The sequence below is a fragment of the Agelaius phoeniceus genome, chromosome 5 (assembly GCF_051311805.1).
Source record: "Agelaius phoeniceus isolate bAgePho1 chromosome 5, bAgePho1.hap1, whole genome shotgun sequence".
Classification (NCBI taxonomy): domain Eukaryota; kingdom Metazoa; phylum Chordata; class Aves; order Passeriformes; family Icteridae; genus Agelaius; species Agelaius phoeniceus.
In genome coordinates this window covers 36,251,061-36,263,645 of record NC_135269.1, presented here as the reverse complement: position 1 = coordinate 36,263,645, position 12,585 = coordinate 36,251,061, and the positions used below count along the sequence as shown (strand labels likewise).

At 34.5% G+C, this 12,585-nt stretch overlaps 1 protein-coding gene across 1 annotated transcript in view; it reads left to right on the top strand.

Annotated features, from left to right (window-relative positions):
* The window catches only part of ZDHHC17 (zDHHC palmitoyltransferase 17), a 65,966-nt gene that overhangs the window by 44,553 nt on the left and 8,828 nt on the right, over positions 1–12,585 (top strand). Inside the window, exons 10-13 of the mRNA XM_077178811.1 lie at positions 1,533–1,635; positions 8,014–8,136; positions 10,136–10,198; positions 11,346–11,439. Coding sequence (XP_077034926.1) covers positions 1,533–1,635; positions 8,014–8,136; positions 10,136–10,198; positions 11,346–11,439 — 383 coding nt within the window. The remainder of the gene's footprint in view (positions 1–1,532; positions 1,636–8,013; positions 8,137–10,135; positions 10,199–11,345; positions 11,440–12,585) is intronic.

The following is a 12,585-nucleotide window of genomic DNA, read 5'->3' as shown; positions in this document are numbered from 1 at the left end:
ATGTTTATTTAGAACCATTTACTTCTCTTTTCTTTCTGTATAAAGAGGAAAATATATCTGCTCTTTAAACCAAGTTCAGAAGATTTTAGTGAACTTAGTAGACTGGGAGGGAAGTGGAAGGTTATCCAGCATTTGCAGGATCTTGGAGATGATCTGTTTGGTCTTTTTGTCACCTCTGAGGCTTTGCAATTTGCTGGCCTCCTCCCACAAAAAAATATATTTCTCATTTGTCAAATTCTCAGCTGTGCCTCCTACAGAAAGGACGACAAGATTTCTTCCAATCTCTCAAGATCTGTGTTTTGTCAAGTTTTATATTTTTGGCCTAACTGACATGAATTCAAGATTAACATTTTTATTTTCTCTTATCTGTTGCTTAATATTTAGTATAAATAATTTTTAAAATGTTTTACACAAAGCACAGGTTTAAATTAAACTTGTGCTGTTATTGTAATAGTGTTGTCTTTCCCTGTAGAATTTTAGGTTATCTGCTTAGCTGTATTTTCCTCCCTACTTTCACACACACAAAAATTTCCAGAAGCCACTGAAAGAAAGATTAGTGCAGAGTAACTACTGTGTATCCAAATGTATATTCACTTATTCATCGAATGAGCTCGTGTTCCTTACAGGGTTTTCTCCAAAGACCTAGGGAACTTCCATTAGAGAAGAGAGTAACTGTAAGGGAGTAAAGAAGTGAAATGGAAACTACTCCCTGCACACATCTGTCTGTGGCAGCACTGAGGGAATCACCAGCACAAAAAGCAAAATGGATCAATATCAGGATGTTTAGTCAGATGATGCAGAAATTTTGTTTCAGGGAGGTTAGTTGTTTAGAGTGTTGTTTTCCAGAGGTTTTGTAGCAATTTCTTCTTGAACGTGGAGTAGCCTGGTTATTCACCTAGTTTGTCTCACTATATGCAACTTTATTCAGAAGAGTCTTTAAAATGCAAAATTGTAAGAAAGTGAAAATCATTCTAATGGCTTAATTTTTTTTTAATTAATGTAGCAGCATTTTATCTTAGAACTTGGCAAATATAGTGCTATATGGGAAATTAATTAGTCTGGATTTTTTTTCAACTTTATATTGGCAACTGTAGCAGAATATTGAATTATCTGAAATATTTCAAGTATATAGGCTGATAACACCGAAGTCTCTAAAGCTTTGTTTTCTTAAGGACATAATTTTAATGTGCAGTTTTCATTGTATGGGTTTTCAAAATGTCTTTACACTGGAATCTCAAAACTTAATGCAGTTTGCAGCACTGTCAGTGTTGCTAAGAATCTCACAGGTTCCTGACTGCTTGCACGGTGTAGTTTTAGCATCAGTATTTACTCATTCTGCCTGTCTTGGCAGGTTGAAAAAAGGAATTTCTCGTGAACTTTGAACAGAAAAGTGAGGAAAATGTATGTATGGCATATTTTGCAAAATCCCATATAGTACATATTTTAATAGGAAGTGTTTCCCTGAAGCAGTAGTTCAGGATTTACATTTTATGAATCAAAACTTACTGTGTGACATTTTTCCTACATTACAGGTCATTCTTTGATCACTCCATGCACAGTGCACTGCCTCTTGGAATATATTTGGCAACAAAATTCTGGATGTATGTGACGTGGTTCTTCTGGTTTTGGAATGATATCCTTTTTTGTGTACAGTAGTATTTTTTTCATGTTCATAGTATGAGGAATTACATAGCTATATCCTATATATAACACTAAGTAAACTAATAATAGTTTTAAAAAGGGAATCACTAAACATTGCTTTCTATATTAATGTTAATTATTTTATTGCTTTAAAAATGTGCATGCTATTGCTGTGCTTTGGTAAGTAAAAGATTTTTCTCAAAACTTAATGACAGTACTCGGCTGAATTTCCTTTACCAACTTCCTATGTGGAGGAAATGTTAGCAACTTTGTAAAATGTTCTCTGGCTGTGAGGGGACACAATGTAATTGACTGCATTTTTTAGACATTCTTCTGAAAACAGTAGGCTGGTTCATGGTCTGTATCAATTCTAGTGGAATTGGTTTCACAGTTACAGCTTCCTAAACATTTTGGAAATTCCATTTTGTGCAAACTTTAGATGCATTTGATAACTATATTTATAGTTATTTTGAAAATATGTGTACTAACCATACTACATATTGCCGTATTTTTGTGTTTTGATTGTCTGTCTAGATATGAATTTCCCTTACTCATGGAGGTAGAAATTGAGTTAGAGTTCAGTGGGGAATGTTAGTTTTCCATGGCAAGGAAATAGATTCAAACTTTTAAACAACTTTCTTGGTTTCTGTAATTTCAGTACCCAAGAAAACAAAGTAGAGATTTGATGTTTAATATAGTTCTTAAAGTTGTAATTGTGGGATTTTTATCCTGAAGCTCATATTTCATTCATATATCTATCAACTTGCTTAGATTTTTGTTTCTGTAATTCATTCTGATTAAATAGCTTGAAGTTTGTTATATTTTTTTTTGGCATAGAATAATCTTAATTGTTCACTAGAACTATAGGCAATTACCCTAATAAAACCTGACTTCAGAATGTCAATAAAATACTGTCCTACTTCTGTCCCAAGCTGGTGTCTCACAACCTTTGCAACAGTATAGAGAAGTTGTGGTCTAAGACCTTCAGTTACTATTACTTTCATTAAAGCTGACACAATTCTCTGACAAGCAGTTTTAGAGACCAAGTGCTTGAGGCCATCTTCCTTTAATTGGTGATTTTTAATTGGAAGTCTTTGTAATAAGATTCCAAATTCATTCTTCTTCTGGAAAATAGCCCTGTAGCTTTATTGCAAAAAAGAAATTGCATGCCTCCTCTATTTTTATAACAGGAGGCATAGCATTGTGGTTGGATAAAGAATTCCTGTATTTTTACAGCTTTATATGATTGCTTACAGCAGACTAGAGTACTACTTTACACTTTGTTCTGTTCAAGTGATAAAACCTGTCCTAGTAGTTTTCACAAATTCTGACTGTCTTTTGCTTGGGGAAGAGAATTTATAACCTTAAACAACTATCAGGACTTGCCTTACTGGAACTTTACATTATAAATAACATAAAGATCTTAATTGCTGCAAGTGCAACTTTAAGTATTTAAAGATCATCAACTCCTGTGTGTTTAATCCTAATAGGACAGAAAAGGTCAGGTGATGCAATGTGTCATAAAGAAAAATAAAACCAAGGATTTGCAGTGCATTTTATTGAATTTCAGTGTGGTCACATGAAAAATAGATCTCTAAATTCCAAGGTTTAATCATGTGTCTTTCAAAAAACCAGTACTGAAAATGTACTGAGCGTTTTGTAAATGTTTCAATTTTATTGGATTTTTCTTAGCAGCTTCTGAGTCTGGTGTATTTGATAAAGTAGAAATCCTATTCTTGCAGGGAATGAGGAATATGATCTGTGTATTTTTGAGCCTGTATATGAGTTTATGGTCCTATGCCTCCCTGCCCCTGTTTTGCTGCATCCGTGTAACTATATTTTGCTTGTAACAAAGGATACTTATGTCTTGCCCCATTAGTGTATTCTAGTTTTCTAGTGTTTGCAGAGTAGGAGCAAAAATGCCCTCAAAAATCCTACACACTAAGTCACTATGTTTTAATTTAGTTTTATCTGTAAAAGAAAAAAAACTTATTGAAAATTACACTTTTAATAATGTGAGACTAGAATTTCACATTTTTTTTTCTTTTTCATTAGTATTTATAGGTATAACATTCTCTTGTGTCCTGTAAATGTCCTGCCAAGATTATACCTCAGTTGTTCATGCAGTCTTTCCAGTTGCAGCTGAACAAATACTGCTCGTTATGTCAAAAGGTTCTTACACTGCTCTGTTTTTCTAAAATGTCAGAGTTTACTGTAACCCAAACTATTCACAGTATTTTTTTCTCTTCTGTTTGTATTTGGTGGAAATGGGAGTGTGCAAGCTTTTATGGCTGTCACATCCTTTCTGCAATGCTGAGATTTTGGGATTATATAGGGCAATTTGTGTTTTTTAAAATAATTTATCATTGACTAATACTGTATTGATTATCTTATTTCAAATATACTTCACCAGTTGCTGGGGTCTAGGTTAAAGGAAACAAACATTGCACACATTTTCAATTAGTGATTATTTTAAAACTGGGTGTAAGAGAATTCATTATGATTTTCATTCTTTCACAAAGCTGATACAATTGTATAGGATTTAAAATACTGTAACAAGATAATTGGTACAGTTAAGCAGTGAAAAAAAAATTTATTACCAAAATTAGTTTCAGGAAAAGAGCAAAAAGTCTTCATACAGAAAAAAAGAAGTCAGCAGCTGTTTTTCTACAGGAACCAAAGACCCAAAAAATCCAAACTCTGGGCCCAGCTGTCCAGAGCTTCTGTTCCCATGTCTAAATACTTTTTCTAAAGTTAAAGAAAAAAGTTTTAAAAAAAAATCCAGTGTGGAGGAGATAGGCTAACTGAAATAATTTGTAAGCTAAGGGATTCTTTTATGTCTGATAGAAATGGAGATAGAGGGCTTTTGCAGAGCTTCAGTTAATTACAAACTGCTTTTGTCTAATAAATGTCTAGTGAAATGAGGCTTCTCATGTAGCTAGCTGCTGTTACCTGCCTGGACTCTTAGATCCAGATGTACAGCTGTTATGAATTGGGGATTTGAAGCATCTTCCTTGTAAGGAAAGGCTGAGGGAGTTGGGCCTGTTGAGACTCAAAAAGAGATGTCTGAGAGGCAGTAGTCATCAATGTCTATAAGAATCTAAAGAGAGATTGTCAGAGGCTCTTCCTAATTGTGCTAAGCAGTAGGACAAGAGGCAATGGGCAAAAACTGATGCACAGGAAGTTCCACCTGAATATGAAAAGGAGCTTCTTTACCATGAAGGTGAGCATGCACTGGAACAGAGTGCCCAGAGAGGTTCTGGAGTCTCTCTTCAGTATTCCAGAACAGTCTGGACACAATCCTGTGCTGTGTGCTCTGGTGTGACCTTGCTTGAGCAGGAAGGTTGGACCAGATGACCCACTGTGGTCTCTTCCAGCCTGGAAGAGACCCATTCTGTGATGCTGTGATTCTGTGAATTGGCGGGTTTATTAGCATATATTTGATCTCTGACACCTTACACTGGCTGCAGATTTTTCTGTGCAGGAGAAGAGGATTTTTGGTTAGTGAAAGGGCATATCTGGGTCTATAATGTGCATTTTGGCTTGATCTCAGACTTGTATGATACCTGACAGCAGGAAGCTGCATGTATTTGGGGCCTTTTAAATAGACTACAGTTCACAATGAAAAATTAACTTATCCCATGTTTACCTGACTTAGGGGTTGTGTGGTGCTTGTTTGGTTTTAATTTTCTTTTTAATGAGATGATCCTTTTCATTCCAATTCCTGTAATGATTTTCAGCATCTTGTCCTTGTTCTAATAATTAAAGAATATTGATCAGGACTAAAGTAGGAAGTGTTTTGTGGGTGTTTCTGCTTTGTCTCTCAATGAAAACTGGGGAAACTGCATAAAAGAGGAGCAAATTGGTGGTAAGGCAGGAGTTGTGAATGCCTGGTATATTATGCATTTTGCAGCCTTTAATAATATAGTAATATACTTTTTCCTTGTGTAGCTGTAAATGAGGATGTTAACACAAAACGAGACACTCCCTAGAGAACCAATTCCCTACTCTACTCTGAAGCTATTGCAAACCTACAAGAATTTCTTACATGTGAAGAGTTTTGAGAGATGTCTATGATGCAAGTTGCTAAGATCTCTTTCAAAGTAGACTTCAGAAGGAAGTTCAGTATGATTTTAGATACCTCTAGTGTGGGCATCTGTAGTGAAGTTTAAACACTCTTCATAGCCAGTGGGAAAAAATAGCCACTTGTAAGGCTCTGCTTCTCTTATATAATTTAAATATCTTAATACTGAAAATAGATGGGACATGGCTTTTTTCCTTCCTGATGTCTGTGAAGGCATAGTGAGTGATTTAAAGTGGGTGAGATGAATCCAACACTTGAAGTTGTTTACCTACATCACATGCTAGAAATACCCTGGAGAAAACTTAAAAATTCTCATGTAGTTTCCCAGCTGCAGCAGAGAAATCTCTTTATCTGCCACAATTTGCATTGTCAGCATTGCTCTCATCTGACACCACCTGATAAAAAGACAGGGAAAACAGGTTCTGGGGGGTGTCTCTTATGTTCCCTCTGTATTTGAGGGAGTAAAATGGGGGAGAAGTCCATTGAGACAATGGACTCTGCTGCTTTGTTACAGGTTATCCAAATTTAAGTTAGCAGAAAAACAATTGCAAATCATTATGAAAACCCTCTTAGTCTTTTCTCACATCTTCTTTAAAAGTCTAGACATGATGTATGGTATTTAGAAATGGGTCATGAAATTGGTTCCAGTTGTACCTTCATTGTTTGTAATGGTTGTCTGATTAAGGTACATTTAATGGAAAATCAGTTTTCACTGTTATAAAAAACCCACCAATTATTTTAGTATTCTAAAAAAAATGTAACCTCTCTCTAGCTAAGCAGTTCAGTTGCACCAACTTATTCTTGGCAGCAGGTAGCTTTAGAAAAAAATAGGAAGTTGGATTGTGTAAATTTTGACGTCAGAGCTTTTAATCTCTAATGTATAAAATAGAACTGTGAATGTTTAGGTTATAGTATAGTTGATGTTTTTTCCCCCATTATAAACTTGCAGGAAACATCTTGTTACTAGAAAGATTAATTGCCTTTAGTAAGCTGATACTAACATTCTACTATATAAGATACTTTATTAAAATTTTAATTTATCTTGCCAATATTTTTTATTAGAAATTCACAGCCAATTCCTTGCCCAACCGGAGGAAGACAAAAATTATTTGTGATACATTTCACATGAACAATGAGACTTCTTTAGCATTACAGAAATGCTCAAAGGGGCCTACTTGTATTTGTTTGCATTTCTGGGTTCTTTTGCATTGCAAGCTGTGTAGATCTGAATGTATCTAAGTTCCTCAAAATACAGTGTAATTTGGGTGTGTAGTGTTTTCTGCCTTAGTACTAGGTGTCCTTTTTGTTTGGATAATGCTGTAGAGGCTTCTGCCACCACAGATTTGTCAAGTAGGGCATCTTCTGGCAGTTGTAAGTGGCAGTGACAGCAGGTGTCTTCATTCAGTTTTGTCAGGTCTTTTGTAGGTTTATGAAAATAAATAATTTTCCTTTTGTGGAAGAGAAACATCTGAAGTATTTGGTTTTTCAACATCACTGCTAAAAATGTTTTAATTCTCTGAAGAAATGTCAAGTGCTGTAAGACTAGCATGTTACATGACAAGACATTGAATGCAGGAAATGTATTTTAAAACAAATGGCTATTTTCTGCCTTTATGGTAACTGGTTTTATAAACACTTCTAGAGAATAATAAATCCTGTGGTTTTTAAAGTATTAGACATATTAGGAGGTTAAAAATAACTTTCAGTGATGCAAAATATGTGTATTGCCTTATTACAGGACCAGGTTTCAGACACTACCTTTCTTGGAGATAAGTGGTGTTGGGACATGATTGCTGTGCAACAGTGGCCATTGCAGCAAAATTCCTTCTATGGCCAGAAGCAGGCTGTCCTGTGATATCATAGGAATGTCAAGCCAGTGAAGACATAGGCAGTCGAATGTCTGTTTTATAAATAGAGCTCCAAAATGTTTATTCTGAAAACAGGAAATAGTTATTGAGAAGATAAATTTCATGGGATTTAATTTAATTAAAAGGCAAAACAGTTACAAAAACGGAACTATTGTTATTCATCCTTTAGAATGATAAATGCTTTAGAAATACCTTATGGAACAGACCATTCTGAAAAGTAAGTTTTGAAGGTTGAGCAATGGCAAATGCTGAGTACCAAGCTAGTTCTTACAGCAGTGCTGAATTTTGTTAATTTTGAAGACAGTGACTCAAGGGCATTAGTAAAATTTAATTTAGTTAAATTTTGTTTCAGAATTATCAGTGAGAATGGTGAAGAGGAAATTCAGTTTTACACTTGAGATTCCTTGACTGTAAACACATCTCAATTTTTTCTTTATACATCTTCCGTTCCTTGCTAATAGTGTTGCACTTTTCTACAATTTTGGAAAATCCTGGAAATCTGATCCGGGGATCATCAAAGCCACGGAAGAACAAAAGAAAAAGGTAAAGCTAAGAGATACGAACTTGTTCTTCAACAGCCTTCCACCAGCTGATCAGAGTATTTAGTTTACTAGTCAGTACATTGCATTTCAGTAAGTTGTATAAAAAAAAAGTTTAAAATGTTGAAAAGTCTTCCAGATTTATTTTTTAACATGTGGAATGCATTTCAAGACTTAACTGGTGCAAGATTGCATATTAGTCATTTTGAGTAGCAAAATAAAATTGTAACTTGAATTTTCAATATTAAAAGTTTGAAAAGCAGTTAAGTGAAAAAGGAAATGTGAAGTTTCAGACTTTTGCTGTACTGAAACAAATAGCCCATTATGGGAAAAGTGTTAGTTAATTCTATGAAAACTTTCCAGACTTGTAAGCACCTCTAATTTTCTTTACCTTTGTATCTAAAAGTATTAGACTGACAAACATTTTGAAGCTACAACAGCCATAACCCCAGGCAGTTTGGGGTGGGCTTTTTTTTTTGGCATAAATGTCAGAGAAAACATGGGTGATCTAATGATATCTAAGACATTGTATCATTATTAGCATCTCATATTGTTATTTTAAATTAAGTACATTGTTCTCAGCAGCCAAAATGAGCATTGAATATGCCAAATTTATACAAGCAGCAAAACTGTTTTGTTTTGTTTAAGTTTCCTAGAAGCCAACATTCCACCTAAAATGAACTTTGAGCTTCTACTTCATGGTTATTTGTGAAAAGACCTGTGTGAATCAAAATCAGACCACTTGGAGTTATGTTCTTATGTAGGAATGAAAATATAATAGCCATTAAAAGGATGGTGTCAATGAAATAATTTTTGTGTTCTGCAATAGGCTATAGCTGAGTTCTTAGTCAAAATGCAGATTTGGATTTACTCTGAAAATTCCGTTTCTGTTATTGCCAGTTACTTAAGTAAATTCCCAACTAAATTCTACTCCTTGAACTGGACTAGATTAAGTAGAGTAGTCAACTATGACACTTTGGATTGGATTCAGCAAATTGCACAAATATCCAGTTTATTTAATCTACTTGATTAAGTAGGCGAGTGTGGTTCCAAAAGCCTCATTGAACTGGATAGGAATTGCAAAATGTAACTTCTTGAGGCAGATGCATATGGCTGTGAATGTTTTGGATTTCTTACATTGCAGCTAACCACATGGTAAAATGTTCTGTTACCAGGGGTATGAACCACTGTAGGACATGTGTGTTACCTTCATGCAGTGTAGCACTTCATAACATTTTCATAATTTGTCTTCAAGTATTTAATGCTGAGTTAGCCTTTAGCTTTGAAATAATTAAGTAAGAAACTTCATTTCAGATGAACATGTTAATTATGTTTAGAAATGTGTAGTAAGCAACAATTTCAGATGTTTGTTAGTTTAATATGTCATGTCCTTCATTCTGTGTTACAAAATAACCAAATCACTCTTAAAGCAAGTGAAGGAATAAATAAATAAGATATTCCTATAGTTCAAAAGCATAGAAGGTACACAAAGGTTTACAAAGCACAATGATGTGGATCTGACTGAAGTGATCCTGGGTCTGCACAAGACTTGTATTTAAAAGCTCTTCATCTGCTCTTGTTCAGTTCTTTCTCCTCAGGTTTGGGATTTTGCTTGTGGACAAGCAAATACTGAACTCCAGTTTTGGGTTGAATGTGCATGAGACCATGCACATTTGTTTTTACATCCTATTGTTAGTCTGTAGTGTAGTGTTATACTCCCACTGAAGTCAGAGGGACTCATAATGAAATTGTCCAGGGTATCAAAAGTCACACCAGCAGCACTGAAATCACAGTAGGTGACTAGGAATAAGTATAAACTAGAATTAATTTAGAAGTAAATATGCATATTGGTTTAATAAAGTAGATTCAAAATCAGTTTGATCTGAAATGAATTTTCTCCTGTGTGTAGAAAGTACCTGAAATAAAGGGTTCACAGTAACAGGTCTGAAAATGCTTGTCACCATTTATTTATATGCTAAATTCTTATTTTATTTTTCCTGCAGACAATAGTAGAACTTGCAGAGACAGGAAGTCTGGACCTCAGTATATTCTGCAGTACCTGCTTGGTAGTATATTTTTTGATCAATTTCTCCGTTTGTTTTTTTTTTTCTTTAATGCTAAACCGAAATTAGTGTTCCTGTAATGAACACATATTTGACCTTATTGCAGTTTCAAAGGGAGAATTGATATGTACTCTTTAATCTAAGCAGTATTTTCAATACATAATATGTGCACAAAAAAAAAATGCAGCAGTGAGAGGAAAAAGATTATCTCTTTGGAAATAACTTGCCAGTGTCAAAATTCAAGTATCCAGTATATCTACCAGGTTGGTTGGTTATACACCTAGCAAGTTATAAAAATCGCATGTGACATTCCACTTACCTCTATAACTTGTAGTAAAGTTATGTTGTGCTTCTAGTAAAACATTTTTTTCAAAAATCAAGTGTGTTTCCCTATCTGGCAATAGTCAGGAGTAGGGGAAAGAAATCTTAATTTTTGTAAAGCAAATATAACGTGCTTTTTCTTTGGAAGTTAACTAGCAAATACAAAATGCTCACGCATATCAGTGTTAACACTGCAAAGCTCTGATGTATGTGGAACATGACTGCTGTTTGTATCTCCAAACTTGAAGCTGGAAAATTATATACAGATGTGGCACCTTAAAAATGATGTGTGTGTATATACATATATATTTCAGACCACTTCTTTCAAAACATAACCTTTCAAGAAAAAAATTTGGGAGTAATTTAGCATTTTAAGTTCCATCAAGTTCTACTTGTTGAGTCATATTTCTGTCTTTAGAAAATAACCTGAAAAGTTTATGTTAGAGCTTGGTTATGAATGATACACAATCATGGAACTCAAGCTCATTCTTTATTTTCATTGTTAAAAGCTGAAATGAAGCTGGTTGCTATACAAAGCTCAACAGCTGGAGGTGATAGAAGAACTTTGTATGAGGAAAATAGTTCTTCGTATAAGAAAAAAAAGTGAAAATAATTTCAGTGCAGTTTTCAGGATGTTTGTGTTAAAAAGTGTGTAGATTAAGCTAAATAGCTAGGGTTGCCTGTAGAATTAGCTTCAAGTTTGAAGTTCTCTGAGGAATTAACAATAGCACAATCAATCTACATTTAAATTGAGGGTTTGTGTTTTCTCCTATTTAAAATACATCAGGGTAACTTGCTTTTCTAAACAAATGTTTGTTATCCGTTGCAGATACGGAAGCCAGTGAGGTCCAAACACTGCGGTGTTTGCAATCGATGTATAGCGAAGTTTGATCACCACTGCCCGTGGGTGGGGAACTGTGTAGGTGAGGAATTTGCTAAAATGCTCTGCAAAGTCTTGCCTGTTCTCATTTCACAGTGGAAGTGACTTGGCTTTTAAGAAAAGCTTTTCAATATTGAGCTTAATTCCTTTTCTACGTGTGATTCTCTGCATTATTCTCATTTGTGTTGTCTATTATATACCCTGTCCTCAAAATTATTCTGTGTCTAATTCAGTTTGCTACATATGTATTTTAATTGACATGAAGTTTAGTAATGAAAAGATCCAAAGCTTTACTGCTGAAAACGTATGTCCCAATTCCACAACTGATTATTATCCATTACATAAGATGAAATTTTTCATTTTGACCAATATTCAGTAGCTTCTTGGTAGAGTATGCGTATTTAAAATTGGTATGATTATACAAGTTAGATCCAGAACGACTTCCTGTTGAGGTATTCTCCTCTTTTTGACCATCCAGGTTGTCTTTTGTTCTCCCCAGTGATTATGAAATGAATGGATATAGAACAGAAATAAAGTCTCTAAATGCTGCTATTTCTAGTCATATTTTTTGAGAAACTTATTTGAAAACCATTATTATGCAGGGAGCACTGAAGACCTCTCAGCTAGGAAATGAGTGCAGCTTGCTTCACGTGTTTAATTTTTTAGGACACAAGCAGAGGTAACTTTAATCTTGGGGAGGAGTTAAGACCTGGGTTCACTGACAGTTGACAGTTTCATAAAAGCTTCATTGTAGTCCTTTCAAATAGATATAATAATGAATAATCAGAGTAGTTTGGTCTGAAAATCAAGAGTAAAATCCTGGCATTTAAATTGTATTAGAACATCTGTAAAGTCTCGTTGAAATCAACTTATATCACCCCCTTCTGTTTTATGTTTCCTAAAGATGTTTCTGAGTATTTTTGGTTTATATTTTAGATGTTTTAAAATGAGAAACAAAGAAATTTTTAATTCAGACAGGCAGGGGAGCATGGGCTCAAGTTCTACAAGAGTACTGTGGAGTATGTGTCAATGGGACAGAAAGGTCCAGTAGTTTAATCTGTAACTAGAAAAAAAACAAAAAACAAATGGGGGAGGAAAGCCCTTAGTTTGTGTATATTGAGAGTGTATGAGTGATGGGATCAGGGTAGGTGGAGGAAATGGTTTTTAAGTCACAGTGATGATGGAAAAG